This window comes from Xiphias gladius, chromosome 6 (assembly GCF_016859285.1).
Source record: "Xiphias gladius isolate SHS-SW01 ecotype Sanya breed wild chromosome 6, ASM1685928v1, whole genome shotgun sequence".
Taxonomy (NCBI): Eukaryota; Metazoa; Chordata; class Actinopteri; order Istiophoriformes; family Xiphiidae; genus Xiphias; species Xiphias gladius.
In genome coordinates, this window is record NC_053405.1 from 10,713,894 (window position 1) to 10,730,412 (window position 16,519).

The following is a 16,519-nucleotide window of genomic DNA, read 5'->3' on the forward strand; positions in this document are numbered from 1 at the left end:
TGATTAAGGTCACTGTGCTCCTGGGAACACTCAGAGCTTTAGAAATAGCCTTATACCCTTGCCCTAATCAATGCCTCGCCACAGTTTTCTCACGGAGGTCTACAGAGAGTTCCTTGGACTTAATGACTGGTTTTTGTCCTGACATGCAGTGTGAATTCTGGGGCCTTATATGCACACAGGTCTGTGCCCCTCTAAACTGTGTCCAGTCAATTCAGGTTGCCACAGGTTGAATCCACTCATGTTCTAGACACGTCTCAAGGATAATTAAAACAAAGAGGATGCACATGACCAAATGGTCCGAATACTTTTTACATGAAAGATTTCAGTTTTTGATTTTCAGTAAATTTGCATGTTTCTTCAGCTTGTCATTATGGCTTATTGTATGTAGACTGGTAATTTTATCCATTTAGAATCTACAACGCGGTAAAGTGTGCAAAAAGCGATGGGGTCTGAAAACTCTCTGAAGCCACTGTATTTTGAAATCCCTCTATGAGGTAAACACAGCAAATCTCAAAATTGGCTACAAATCTACCTGCTGTGCCACTAAATCTATCCCTTTGCTAAACTGAATGGTGAGGTAATTAAAGTGTTGTGAACATTATTGATAGGAGGTTTTCAGTGCAGGCCATCCCTGTTCTTTTGGAGCCCTGCTTGATTTGTCTCACCAGGTGATGTGTTTTTGTGCTGCCCTGAGTTTCTGGTCAGCATAGTGGAGCTGTAAAGCAGCTTGAGAGCTTTGGAGATGAAGTGAAACTCCCGCCAGTAATTCACAGATCGATATCTCGACTGCACTGGAAAACAAAGGAGCAGCAATGTGACTTTGTGGTTTAAAATGAGATAGATTTGGTAATAGATAGATAAGAGGAAAGAAACCAAAACGCTTCTCACTAAGGCTACAGAACATCACATTTACAAGTCATATAAATTTTCAGAAAAAAACATTTTTACGCTTCTAACACTTCCTTTGTAGAGCAGAGCTACAAAGCACAGAAGAGGCAGACCATTAGGACCGGGAGTGTTAGAATGGGTGTCATTTGTTATTGCTGATACTATTCAGAATTCGACTTGACTTGACTTTTATGTCTTTTTTTTAATGTCAAGGCAGGCTGACAAAGATCACACTCTTATTGACAGGAACAGAATAATATCACAGTGTTTCATATTACAGGAGAGAATATTATGATGCTTCAGAGTCAGCGGTCGATTTGTAAAAAAGATTACAAGCAGGATGGTGTTAGTGTGTCCTAAGTGTGTCACCCCAAAGGTTAAAGGAAACAAAACACTGTTTCTTACTGTTTTGTTATTTTTTTTTATCTGCACTCAGGACACTTTGAAATACTAAATTACTCTACAGCATGTCAGACAGACAACATTTCCTCCCATGCTGCCCTCCAACTTTCTAAGAGCTGTCAAATGGTGCAGAAAGGAAAATAATCACAACCTCAAATTTTGTTAGATATAATTTCTGTCTTCGTTATGTTTCAAATCACGTTAGCCATGCATTGTGTCTTCCTCTAAGCCTCCGTGACTGTTGACTTTTGTCCCCTTGATTGTGTTAGCTGTGCTGTGTTTGCTGATAAAAACAGTTTCTTATAAAAACAACGCAGTGTTTGCAGAACAAACTAATTGCCATATGGCCTTCCTTTCCCGTTTGTTGCCTTTGCTGTGATCTCTTCTTTCGGCAGCGGATTGAACCATACAGAGTCAAACTACCCCTCCATGTTTGAATTCCCTCAGCTGACCTTATTTCTTTCTAACTAAGAACCCTTTACCAAGGGGTTCCACAAGGAGTCGTTTCGCATCTAATCTGACAAACTCCTTAAAACCTTTTTGAAGCCTTGTCTTTATTTAAAGATGATGATATAATTAATCACATGATAAGGACATTAACAAAATCAACATGAAACACTGTCTAAACATTTTCTCCTCCTTCCATCCATTTGTTTTTTCACCTTATCGTCCGATCTGCAGCGTTTAACTACAAAGGCTCTGTCGCTGCATCCCCAGGTGCGTGCAAGGTCACCAAGCGGAGGTAGAGCCTCAGCAGACGTCCTGTTTGAATAACAACATAATATTTGCTATTGAAAAGCTCCCAGTTGCCTTGGAGATGCCGCAGACAGACAGTAAGATCTGATGCTGTGTGATCAAGGATGTGATGTCTCAGTCTTTTTTTAGCTGACAGTCTGGCGCGGGCATCCATCATCAGAGTCACCTCACCGGACCTAGAAGTTAAGGTCAGAAAAAAACAGTAGAGGAACGAGATTCATTGAGCTGGTTCTGCTGAAACTTGTTTGCTAATTGACAATAACTATGCCATAGTTTGTTTTACAATAATGTAATACGATGTCACGGCAATGTAATTGCTTGCTGGATTATGTTCAGAGGCAGGTTTTTTTTTTTTGAACATGTGAATGAATGAAGCTTCACATTTATGAACTGCACCGGAGTTGCCAGGAAGTGGCTTGGGCGGATGGTGGGAGTACAAAGTGCACAACTGTCACACCAGAGCTCGGGGCTTCCCCAAATGTTTAATAATGTTGTAGTCACTACAAGTGGTTACTGTATTGTGAGATGATACATTTTGAGGAAAATTAAATACGTTGTCATTGAAAATTTTACCGACACGTTGAGTATCAACTTATTTGCCAGAGCATTTCCTCATTGTGTTAAAAGAAAATGTAATCCAGTCACAATTACATTTCCTTGAAATGGGGGGTTTGAAAATAACCTACTCAAGCATTTATTTTACTGTTTTGCTCAGTTTAATCATAATTTTCATGAACAAATGGCATTTGTTGAACCTTGTGCCAGTATATCAGATGATAACTGCTTGAGCTGAACAACACCGAGAAAACAAGGCCGAGACGTTTCCAACAAGTTTGCCAGTTCATAAGACGTATGGACAGCCCTATTAAGTGACAGACGTGTTTCATGTTGTGGACTATTGTGAGGTGAGAAATGCTGTACTTCAGGCTTATAGCTCAGATATAGTGACTGAGAATTTGTACTTACTTGGAAATGTTTGTGATAATCATGCACAAGAAATATTACTGGAGTTTGTCCGCCACATTGCTATTTGCGCGAATTTTAATGAAAATCCTTAACTGATATGATCAATCAGGGCTCAGTGAAATTACATGGTAACTCACAAAAAAAACTCTCAAGCTCAAGTTTGAACAAATCATAACTGGAACATAAATTGTTTAAATTAATCTGAACACAGCCCTACATAAAATGACTGTGGTTCTAGTCATTTGTGGTGCATCCACTGACTCACCTGAGGGATTAATATCACGGCTGACAACAGATTTACGGTTTTAAGAATGATTCTGGGTTCAGGCAGCTGAACTCATAAGTCACATATTTTCAATGGTTTGGTGTCATGATTATCTGCATGATTGTCTGCTAGTTAACTCTATTTTGCATTAACAGAGAGAACATTAAATGGCTTTTTTGCTGATAGGACAAAAGGACATACAATAGATCAGATTGACAGATCCTTTCACTAACACACCATGGTTTAGTGCAGGGCGAATTTTGAATTCGGACAGATCACTACAGACCGAATATTTAATTTTTTCTCACATTTGAACGGTGCTCTGAATTTTGAATAAAACGTTAAAGCCTCATTCATATATATATGTATATATATGTATATATATGTGTATATATATATATATATATGTGTATGTATATATGTATATGTATGTATATGTATATATATGTATATATATGTATATGTATATGTATATATGTATATGTATACTTCTATATATGTATATGTATGTATATGTATATGTATGTATATGCATATGTATGTATATGTATGTATATATATGTATATTTATATATGTATATGTATATATATATACATATATTAATACATATACATATATGTGTGTATGTATATGTGTATGTATATATATGTGTATATATATGTGTGTATATATATAAATATGTATATGCATATATATGTGTATGTTTATATGTATATATATATGTGTGTGTGTGTGTGTGTGTGTGTGTGTGTGTGTGTGTATGTATATAGTCAGGTAGAGTCAGTGATTCTAATTCAAATAACTTTCTTGTCAAATTCAGCAAATATGTCCTCACGGTCCGAAAACTGAAGAACGAAAACTGAAAAATTGGTGCTATGATCAGGCAAAGACGAAGAGCTGTGTTAACATCGGTAAGGCTTTCCAACGCTGGAGAGACCTCTGAGAGTTGAAAGGCATGAAGACGGAGGTGGAGGCTGCTTTGTCTCTGAATAGCAGGTGTGTAAAAAATTAGTTTTGCTATTTTTCACAGAGCCAATGGGTCATTATTGTTTTGTCCTGTTTGCTAATGTTTGTGACACCTAGTCCCAACTGGTTAGTTAGCAAGCAGGTACCTGTGTCATACTTGTGTGCTTGGTAACATGCTGTACTGACACTAAACTGTTGTGTTTTTTTGTTGGTATTTAATAATCTTCATTATAATTGCCTTTCAACATTCAACGCCAGCTGCAAAAATATGAAGAATGGGTAATTTTGAATAAACAGCAACCCTTAAGCAGTGAATGTCCTAAATTAGTGAATGACTGTCCATAATATAAGTGTATTTAGAACAGTCTGTATGCTCAACAAACATAGCCTGTTTGGAAGCCTGTAGAGAGTCTCTACAACATAGGATGCTGGCTTTGGTCCCAGCTCTTGGCCGTTTACAGAGGAAGTTGTCCAGAATGAGCATGTTCCTGGCTCCTCTTTCCCCAGGAGCTGCTGGGACTTGACGATTCCATCTGGACAAACGTACCACCGCTCAGCTCTGTGCATCTCTCTCCTTACTCTGTACACTAACATTACCTGTATTTCCCTGTTTACCTTTTCATTACACTTTAAGAATTATTGGGTACACTTACCTGAGTAACTTACAAGCAGTTCATCTGCAGATTAATCTTAAATTCCTAGAATCTTGTGGAAGAAGTGGCAGTAATTATACTCAGATGGAACAAATAATCACATTTTTGTATTATCATTATGTGAGAAATAATGTGCTAATTAAAGTATTAGTAGGGTGATATTATAATTCTTTCTTACTGTCAACAAATTACATGAAAAGACAAGGGCTGCAACTAACAATCACTTTCATTATCAATCAATCTTCCCATTATTTTCTTGGTTGTTTGGTCTTTAAAACCGAGGTAATATGTTCGAATGTCATGTTTTGTCCAACCAACAGTTCAAAACCCCAGAAAAATATTCAATTTACTACAATGTAAGACAAAGAAAAGCAGTTAATTCTCACATTTGAGAACCTGCAATCCTCAAAGTTTTGCCATTTTTGCTCAAAAAACAAAATAGTTGGCGATTCATTTTCTTCCGATTAATGTCAAATAATCGACTAATTGCTGCAGCTCCAGAAAAGACCACAGCCGACAATGAATTGATCCTATTAACTCTGTGTAGTCAAAGGCTGATTTCACTCATTCCTCTGTGCCATAGAGATCCATTGTTGCCTTAAAACTATTTAAAACAAATCAATTAGGCACACTGTTTCACTTACTTAAATGTTTCTTCTTTATGATGAATGTGGGGACTGTAATTTATTTTGTCAGTCCAGCATAATCTGTCATGCTGCTGTAAAAACTCACTAGCGTACCAAATGTGCAGCTTAAAGTAGTCCCTGACAAAGCACTATTTACTTCTACGGGATGGGGAAGCTCAAAAGTATGAAGAGACGGCCTAACACATGATTGGTCTTTTCATGGATTTGTTGACAATAATAAAAAATAAAGGATAAATCTGATAATATTCTTTAAGAGCTAATGAGAAATGTGGTCCTTTTAGAAAGTAAAGTGCAGATCACAATTTATTATAGTGGCTTACGTGGCTCCTCTTTGTCCTCTTTGGCTGAGGTGGCCCTCTGGACCAAATAAATAGGTATTTATTTTCATTTTAATAATTGCTATTATTGTTAATGCGGTTGCCACTGCGGTTATTTATATAAGTATTATTGTGAGAGAGACTGCCAAGCACCAGTTCAAAGAGTTGGCATTATTCAACAGTGTGGTTTTTGATTAATTAATTAGTATTCAGTGTGGTGGTTGGCTGTAATTGTCTTTGGTTATGTGGTAATTGTGTTATGTAAGTGTTGATGTCTCCTTATAATGAAATTTGGGGGATCATCTGGTGGTTATGCATTATAATTTCACATTTGATTAGATATCTTGGAGCTCATAACTACAGAAGGCTCATTGTTGGCTCTGGCTCAATGTTTCATTATATGAAACAATATAACGTATCATATAAGGGAAGGTTATATTGGATGCTGCACATTGTTTACGAGAGTGCAAGAGCTGCTGGGGGTAACCAGAAGAAGTCTTTTCTAACAGCAGCTGGTCAACAATTCATACACACATTATCCATAAGTATTTTTGTCCCCCTATCAACCCCTTTCAGGTTGGAAGAAAGCATGTTTTAATGGACTAAAACTAATGTTTGGTTTAATATAGTCTCCATTATAACCTATTTTGTAAATTGTATGCACGTTGTGTTACATGCATACCTTCGAACTGTAAGTGGGCATTTCTATTCTATGATGCGATGAGAGAAATATCTGGTATTTGGAACATACAACATTAATAGGTAACACTGCGGATAGTTCTTTTTGTGGAAAGGCTGAATTTGATGGCTGAAAAATTCAATTTCTCAGTGTAAGCACCTGCATGACGCTGACATTAACTTATTCTTCTGTGCAAGTCACAGTAGTTACAGGTTTTTCTCCTTGATGGAGCCTTCCCTTTCAATTTGTCAAGTTCCCGCTCCAGCACTGGTCGGTCACCTAGATTAACTATCATCAGTCATAAAGCTGCCTACACACACAGTGCTGTATTTAGTCTGAGCTGCACTCACCGATCAGTTGAGCAAAGAATCAGCGCATAGTGCTCAACTCAGTGCTGATATTGTGTCATGTAATTTATCTATCTATCGAAGAACTTTTTTTTTTGCCCTGAAAAACAATAACAAGACACAATTTAAAATCTGATGCACTCTTTATGTTTAAGCATTGGAGTCATCTCTAATCCGATTGGGTGCACTTTGGAAGGGGGGCAAAGTTCAAATAATTTGAACACTGAACGGAGCTAAGAGGTGTAAAAACCAAGGTGGTGCTGCCATAAGGTTTACCCCTTCCTTAGGAAAGTCATATTGGGGATCTGCCTTAAGCAGCCTAAAGGGCAACAAACAACAGCTGCGTCACATAACGCTCCATCATTTGATGGATTTCGCTGCTGATGTGCCTAACTGCCAGTGTGTTTTTCCTCTAGAGCTGTACATAACTTCAGGGCGCCGCAGTAGACTAATGGTTAAGGCACGTACCACATATCGCAGTGTCCCTGGTTCGATTCAGGCCGGGGATCTTTGCCCCGTGCCATGCCCCGCTCTCTCCTTGTTTACTGTCTGCCATCCAAAAAAAAAAGAGGCAAAAATGAAGGAAATAATAGCTGCATATGCCTTAAATGGCTGCAGAGACAGAACTTTTTCCAAGCATTTAGCTGCAGTGAGTTTTGTTTTTTTCTGATCTGATGTTAGATCTGGTGTTATTAGTGGGAGGAGGAAGGGCCTGTGACTCAGTCAAATAAATAGTTCCACATATCCTGGCATTAGTCACTTCTAGAAAAGACATGGGATTTACCTCCTCATCTTTTCTCCCCATTGAGTCATAATTGCGACAGTTTGATTGACCGCAGTCTAGAGTTTTTTGTGTTTTGGACTATTTTTTCCCACTGATTCAGTCACAGGTGTAATGATAGATTGTGTAAGCAGATGATGTGGACCGTTTCCAGGATTAAAGGCTCAAAACGCACTTGGGCCTCCTATGCTGAGGATACAGTTAGAGCCTCGGACAAACATTGCCTCCAAATGCCAGAAAACTAATGCTCTCAAGTTGAATTTCTCCAAGTCAAAACCCAACAGGATGGTTGGACATTTTCCTGAGTTTATGTTTTGTTTCTAATTTTCATATTAGTGCATTTGTCTGCATCAGTGTCTATATGTGTATGTGCGTGGGCACCATCTGCTGGTCATATTTGGCAGCACTTCGTACAACAGCTGTGTTTTTGTTAGTGAGCTCATTGCAGTGACCCCCCCTGACCCCTCCTGAGTTAAATCAGTACTTTGGCAGTCGGCCTCTCAGGCTCAAGAGCCCTTCTATTTCACTAGTTTAAAGCTTCATTAAAATGGATGCAGAGTGACAAAGATACACAATGACAAAACGAATCATAAATGTTCAACTCATTTTCTACTTTGCCATAAGGATGTCAAAGCTTTTTAGATACTTTACAGACATAACAAAGGAAGTAATTGTAGTTGTAAGTAGGCAAGTAATAATCACATCACTCAGCCCCCAATGACACTTCACTATTAATAACATCGACTTAACCTATAGGTTGTTAACAGGAGCTTTAACCTTTGCTGTTCTAAACACTTGGTGTACAGCTCTCATGTTGCTGTGATTGAACAGACAAAGGAAAGAGTACTAACCCCAGAAACTCAGACGTTATCAATGTAAAACCTTAGCATAAAGACATTGTAGTCACAATGTTTGATTGACTGGCGATCTATGATTAATGCAGTGCAGAGGCTGCACAGCAGTCAACACTTTACTCTTCACAATTACAAGGACAATTCAGAGGAGTGCAAAAAGAAGGGATTAAATTATCTAAACTCTTTAAATAACTGAATGAAGCAGTTACATATATTAGAGATTCAGCGTACTGCGATCGGTGTATGATTCAGTTTTCTACTGTGGAGGTTGTAAACCTCCACATTATGGTGTAATGTGAGGTTTACTGACTGATTGAACTATGTCTGTAAGTTAGGAGCAAAATGTGCTTCTCAAGGGGAATGTTTAGGTAAAAACAGATTTAAGACTTAAGTTTGTGTATTTTGGCTGAATTCACAAGGTTTTGTTCTGGGTAGAGGAGGTTTGGGTCACTGGCTGTCTGCGTCAGAGATTAATACTGTGCTTGATCTCTGTTTTTTCCGTCACCCCTCTGCACCACTGGGAAAGCACTATTCATTTGAGATATGACTAAAAGTTTAAGTGACATTTCCAGGGTTCCTGTTATCTTTTATCTCAAGCGGGCTCTGTTTTTAGACAGAGCGGGGCCCCACTGACCAGCATAATGAAAATCTATCCAAGCTGCAGCCTCTCAACACCACGCAGCTCTGGCATGCGTCTACACACGCAGAGCTGTAATCACTGGTTAATGTTTGCATACTGATGGGTTGAGGACAAAAACAGATGTAAACTGTTGTGTTTGGAGGTTGCCGGTTTACTCCTGCATGAAGGGAATGCTGGACACAGCTAGATCATCCGTGATATGAGCTAACAACGCTAGAATTCAGGCCTGGCCATATTTAGGCAGGGCTCAGTGCTATGTAAACACAGCTTACTGCTGAGGGGAGGGCTCACTCCTGCACTCGTGTCCATGTCCATCACCAGTGCTTGCAGATACTGTAGCTCTGTTGAGAAAGGTAATGACGTTCCTCGAGCTGTAAAGTAAACGTGGATCTGGAGAGTTTAGAGATTCCCGTATTAGAGTGTCTCTTAATATGAAGTGCATCATTACAAGACAGACCCGAGAGTTATTTAATGAATTCCCTTGAAGAATGCCGCTGAGATGGATGACCTGGACTACCTGTCAGGACTGAGAAGGCTGCACAAGAGATCAGCATAAGACGAAGGCTTTCTCAAACCCCTTGATCAGCAGCATGAGTGAGGCCTTCAGTGGAATCTCTGGGGAGGCTGGTTCCTTCCCATGCAGCAGCACTCAGCCCATCAAGCTGAAACCGCGGTCAGCGTCTGGCTCGCCCGGTGGATCCCCCAGGATGTCCCCCTGTGATTCGCCTCGAAACTCCCCCCGCCACTCTCCTCTGCTATTCCGCAAACTCCTGATGAACCGTAGCATCGCCCTGCAGAGGCGCTTCACCTTGGCACACACACCCAGGTAGTGTTGAGCTCAGTGAAGAATTTGACATGGATATTACATGGACACCATTTCCAGAATTTTCCCTGGAAAAGTTGTTGTTGTACATGGATGAGATGATTTAATTTTGAAGGTTCAGATTCAGAAGTCATCTTCAGTCTTTTTGAGTCCATGCTTTTGTTTCAGAGGCTTATAGGTGTCTCAGTATTATAGTAGCAGCTTTTCCATGTTTTCAAAATGTGTGTCATGGGTTTGCTGTTGAAAAAAAAGCCCTCATTGTCTGATGAGAAGGTAACTGTGGGAAATCAGGATTTTGTTGACGTCGGGACTGGTGTCATCTCAATGGACCTCGTTGTTCTTGCAATGAAAGAGAGGTTTTGTGCCTAAGGTGTTCATTGCTGCATTCAGCAGGCCTGGCACAGGTCAAATAGTGAGGAGAAAGGATACTATAGCAGCCAATGTCTTTTACGTCAGAAAAGATCGAGATGATTATTTTTTCCAGTTGCCTAAATTGGTATTTCATGTCTCAGATAACATAAATGTGATGGATGGAGATTATTCGTCATTTCAGAACGGAGTTTTCATCATAGATATCAAAGTGACTTTATGGAGTTATTTATCATCTTTAAAATAGAAACTAACTATATCAGTGCAAGAAAAAGAAGTGCCACTGGGTAGTGGGACGTAGATTTTCCATGTACACAACTGTGACCTGTGGGTCAGTTGAGGAAATGGGTAGGAAAGCTGCAGGAAAGGAAAATCACCCTGCTGTCTAAAGCTAATCGTTTTTCAGTCTTGGCCGTAAACAAACTGTTTACTGCTTTTAGGGTCATGAAAGCCAACAAGTGTAGCTTCATGTTTGTAAGCAATTTTTAAATTCAGTTATTTGCAGGAAATCATTTAATGAGCTTTAACAACATTTTCGATCTTTTTCGTAGATACACCCACAATGTCCTATTATAATCTGAGTAATTGCTGCCCTTACTGGCAGCTGTTTCATCTTAGCAGGACTTTAATGCTGAGAAATGACAGCGTTTCCCACAGCTATCTCAACGATGTTGTCCTAAGTCATTCGTTATTGTTAACATGGTGTCACCGTGCGGCTGAGGAACTTTCTTTCATGTGGCTGCAAGCTGTGTGCAAAGGTAGTGTTGTTTTTTTCCTTTGGTTTTAAGTTTGGTTTTGTCATACACGTACACACAAGATTACAGATAAGGAAAAACAAAAATTAGGCCTTTATGAACCTTTGAATACCCAGAACAACACTGATCTTATACTATGATGTAGTTCCGCATTAGCATTAGAATTATTTTGGTTACATGCATAGAGCCTACCACTGACACCATATGCCCCTTCGCTTCGTCTCATTACTCTTCATTAATCCGGTTCATGTTCATGTCGTTCAACCAAAACATTTCTTATTAAACTCTGATGAGAAAAACTCCGTTGCCAACTCACAGCCAGTTTTCAGAGGAAAGTAATTAAAGTTAAGCTAAATTTCACCAGATGTGTCAGAGAGTAAAATCAACCAATTATTTTATCCCTGGAAATCTGCCCTGCAATTGCAGTTCCCTCAGCAAGGAAAAGGTTTTAAAAACACCACCATGTTTAGGGGTAACCTACAGTATATTGATGCATTATAATAAGTATAATGCATAATAAAATGTTCGTCATCACAGTTAAAAAAAAAGTTTCTTCCAGTGGTGGTAGAGAGCAAATTTTTTATGACCAAAAGTATAATTAGTGTGAATTGATGTCATACAGACTGGAAAACTCCTGCACATCATCATACCTTCTGCTAGTTTATTTAATACAGCATCAAAACATCGTTCATCAGATAAACATAAACCTGGATGCGTTTGTGTCCCCTCCCTTCCCCCCGTACCCTGTAACTGTTTGTTTCTCCTGGCGGTAGCAACTTTTAAACATGATGTGTGTATTTACGTCATCCATCCTTACATTTCAGTGTTGTCACGTGTAATTTTTAAGCTTCTCAGTGTTGTCAGCTGCTCTGGCTGCAGGCAGAGACCCCACCCCCCCCCCACACCCCCCGAAAGCCCCTCCCCTCCCAAATGTTCTCACACAACTGTCAGTCCAATCCAAACCACAACAGATTGAAGGAAATATGTTTAGCTTCACTTCACACTGACATGTGCCTGTCCGTGTTTGTCCCATTACCTGTGTCTTGTTCCTGCATGCTGTTTCAATATTTATTAATTTTTTTCATTAATTTAAACCTTTTGTTAATACAGCATGGTCCAATGAGAGCAGTTTTCTGTAGGCAAAAAGCCTACAGTTAGACAAACATAAAACTTAAAAGACTGCAGATGGGATTAAAAATGAGAAAGGGTAAAAAGGAAGGGGGGCACAAGCATTAACCCAGTATTAAATAAAATATGACACAAATCAATATGGATAAAACAAGCATCAATTAAAATCCAAACAAGACTACAACTCAAGGATAAGGACAGAACTACATATTTATGCTGTTTAAAGTGGTTGTATTTGCATATTTATCAGATGATTTCAATTGATATCATAAAGTACTTTGGATGAAAGGACGGGTTCAATTCCTTCCAAAACCTTTTTTCCAGAGCAAACTTTTTTTGTTTTTGTTAATTTTTGGGGCTTTTTTGGCCTATATTAGACAGATGACATTAGAGAGGAGGTGAGGGAAAGGAGACTCAAACCAGGAATGTTGTGATTACACCTTCAGTGTAAGAGGCCACCGGAAAAACCAGGCAAACTTAATTTATGGAGCACCTTTAATTCACTTAGGAATTATAGTTGTTGACAAATACATTAACACTTATATCTGCGTACAACTACATTATAGTCTGTTATAAATCTTTCATTAAATATTTTGGATATAGAAGCTATATATATCTAAAAGTTAAGTGTTCCAAGGATGTTAAGGATCCATATGTGCTAAAAGCATTCATATTAAAATTGTATATTATTATAATGTTATATCAGGCTCTTAAGTCAGTTTATCTACTCTACTAATAAGTTAAGTTTATTGTTATTATTATGACGTACTTCACATAAATGCACTGACCTCAAGACAAGTTACACAACATTTAGAAAATAATCGTCTATTTCTTTGCAGCATCTTCTATTTAGTTTGCAGTGCTCCCACAGTGCATGGCGACTTTGGCTGTTGCCAAGCAACAAGTGTCCGTCTATTTGAAGTTGTAACGTCTGAAACTTTAAGTGCCACCAGCTAGAAACACAGGCCCTGGCCTCACTGCTGTCAATGACCAGTCCTCTCCTCTGTAAAAAAAAAAAGAAAAAAAGATGGCAGCACTGAAGAAGATGGCCTTTGCAGGAAAAACTCAACAGGTATGTCGTAAGGGACCTGTTTTGATGAGTCACTTGCATGGTTGATAGCTGGTTGCCGGCTCACACAGTGTAGCCAAATCGGTATTATGGCTCGTATCTCTGCTGCGGAGCCATATACTGCCCTTACATAATTAAATGACTTGGAGAAGACACTACAGAGGTTCAAGATTTTTTCCAGGGGTTTGAAATGCTAGAATGAAAACATAAATATTCCCTCGGGAGGGATGTCATCCTTTGTAATGACACCAACAAATATATCGAATACTTTATTTTAAGCACATAACTTTAACAGCTCTGTATTGGAGAGATCTCACTGCTGTCTCCTTTAGGTTTAAATGTTATTGCTGGGTATCTGCTGTCGGGTTTCAGATGGGGATGTGTATGTGTCTACGACAGGGGTGTAATCTCTCCTCTGAACCAGCAATCTGTTGGCTGAAGCACCATCCCACGTTTCAGCGTCTGACTTATTGTCATATAATGTGTGAAAATGTAATGAGCGAAGAGAAGTTGTGAAATTTGCCGTCATATTCCTCTTCTACTTTTCTCGCTCTGGCAGACACTTTAAGTAGTGCTTAAGTTTTACTTCCTCATTTCTGCTTTTCATCTAGGGTTTGAAAAGAAGCAGCAGGAACAATCTTATAAACATTGTGTACAGACAGTATACATTGTATTAGGATTGGTTATTGAGGCAACATTTATCCTATCCAAGTAGTTGATTAATCGAATAGTCGGTTAATAGAAATTTTGCACAGTTCGTCCAAACAAGAAAGGACAGTTGAAGGCGTCTTCCTTGAATCTGGGAAGTTCAAATGGGCATTTTTTTCTTTTTTCTTTTTTTTTTGTTTGTAATTTCCTACTCTAAACCACGTATTGTTTGACTGAAATAATAATTTGCAGATTAATCTTTAATGAAAATAAGTTGCGGCCTTAATTTAGACCATTTACTTTTTTGTAAATGTGTGATTGTTTGAGTTTGTTTGGTACTTTTGTGTACCAGGTTCTGCTGTGCATCCTTACTTGCCCTTCATCACCCCCCACACCCTTGCCACCCTACCCAGCAGCGACTCTAACAATATCCCCCTGTAATTATGTAGCTGCAGGGCAGCAGAAGGAGGGTGTTGGGTCAGGCGGCCCGTTGATCTCACGTGTCAGCGAAGGCTGAGCCAAGCCAGCTCTGCCAGACACAAAAACACCCGGCAGCCACGCACTGGAGTCAGATCTCCCTTTGACAAGTTGGGACACACCAAACTGTTCCTCTGTAGCTGTCTAAATGTTTGAGTATTTTCTATATCACAAAGCTCAGAAAGGGTCAACGTGTGCTGCTTTGGGGTCGCCTTAGATGTCTGAGGTGAGGCTTAAGGAAGGATCAGCCTGTGAATTTGATATCAGAATTTACATTTGTCTCGGCATCGGATAGCCTGTACGAAACAGACTCTTCGACAGCTCCTGAGGACTAAGTGGGCCGTCTTCAGCTCCTACAGCGACGTCAGGGGAATCGGCAAGCTCTCGCACTGCTGGAGGAAGAGGTCAAACCTCACTCACACTACCTAGCAGTATCACTGCTCTCCGCCACGAGTCAGCCCTTCCTCTTTCCCGCAAACAGAGTGAATGAGTGACTGACAGAGAAGTAGAGTAACAAAGCTACTGTAAAAGTTTCTCACCCGATCTTCTGTTTTCTGCTGGACAATTTTAGGCTGTGCTAGTGTGCTAGACCCTCTCAGGAATGTAGCCAATGTCACGTCTTGGATTAGTTTGGGCATATGCAACGGCAACAAACCAGTGAGAGAGGAGAGACAACTGTGGAAAGATCCTTCAATGCAGTGAGTCTTCAGTTACAACAGCTCGCTTTCTACTCCTTCCCTCTGGAGAGACTCATTGAATATCACACTCCAGTTAGCCTTGTTGAGGCTTGCCTCAGACCTCAGTGGAGAAACTCTGCAACATTCCTCAATGGTTTTTTCCTGCATCCTGAGGCACCGAGCATTAATCAGATCTGTCCTCCATCTGACTCTATCAGTTTTGTTTTTGTGTCTGAGCTGGAATCCTCCTGTGTTATGGTTTGTTGCCGTCCACAACCTCATGGAGTCAATCCAGAACCAGCCGGTGGTTCATGGGAGAAAAGTGACAGGCTAAGTTACATAGTTCGAGAGTCTTCATAAGATGTGCAGGTTATTGTCTTTACAGTCCTGATTGTCTCGTGTGACTCAGCAGCTCAAGGGGACGATGAGCAAAGACTTCCGATTGACAAGGAAAGGTGTGCCGACTGGTTTCGGACACGGTCGGAGACACTCGTGCTTGGGGTATGTGCCTAAACTATGCATCCTGCATCTTCTCAGCGCTCATATTCATGAGAGGGAGGGTTCATACAGGCTGGAGAGCACAGCTACACACATGGCTCACAGACCTGCCGTGAGAGTTTCACTGTCTGGGCTACAGCAATAGTAAATGCACAGTATGTCGCTGTTTTTATACAGTTGATAATATTGTTGATAATGTTTGTCGATTGATGTCAGCTGTCACTGGCTTTGTAAATTGAATAGTGACAAAGAGAACTGGCATATATTTGTTCATGGAAAGACACAAGCTTATACTGTACTTACTTAACATTGATAACACCTCAGCTGCACCATGTGCAAAGACTGTAAGTCCCTAAACAGAATGTAGTTAATGAATGATGTAGTTTGGTGTCTGACGTTTTGCAATATAGGTTATGAGACTCTTGTTTCTACTCACCCTGAAACTTTGGCTTTCTTGGTCTGACTGTCACTGTTGTTATCATGCTGTCCACCTGCATAGCATTCTGGGAGGTTTAGGTAATCACTCATGCCATGCTCATGTCATATGGGATGGATGGTCGAGAGGGGAAACATTATCACTCACAAACATTCACTTCATTGGACAACTCGGGACGGGTGAATGATTGCAGAGCTGGCTTTGTGAGATTTAAAAAAAAACTTGACATTGACGACGCAGCATCATATCCTTAAATTTGGGTTTAATTGCCTTGAATGACGGACTTCGGCCGACACAAGGCATCCATGAGTTTCCCTGTTATAATTACAACTTGGATGTTGACGTGAAGGCTATTTACAAGTCAGAAAATGATAGTTACAGTAACTTTGTTTTGACATGTAGCAGTCGCAGAAGTCGACAGGGCATGTTAAGGTAAACTGGGTTCATCAGTGTGTTCATGCACTTGAATGTGTTTAT

At 39.8% G+C, this 16,519-nt stretch overlaps 1 protein-coding gene across 6 annotated transcripts in view; it reads left to right on the forward strand.

Annotated features, from left to right (window-relative positions):
- Positions 1 to 16,519, forward strand: part of LOC120791056 (cAMP-specific 3',5'-cyclic phosphodiesterase 4D-like) — a 94,907-nt gene that overhangs the window by 31,949 nt on the left and 46,439 nt on the right. For 2 of the 6 annotated variants that reach the window (XM_040129184.1, XM_040129187.1), the window contains exon 1: positions 9,492 to 9,988. The exons of 3 other annotated variants lie outside the window; for them this stretch is intronic. In XM_040129184.1, the coding sequence (XP_039985118.1) occupies positions 9,753 to 9,988 (236 nt within the window). In that variant the 5' untranslated portion in view covers positions 9,492 to 9,752. Of the gene's footprint in view, positions 1 to 9,491; positions 9,989 to 14,544; positions 15,610 to 16,519 lie in introns of those variants that run through there. One more of the 6 variants, XM_040129192.1, reaches the window with a different exon arrangement.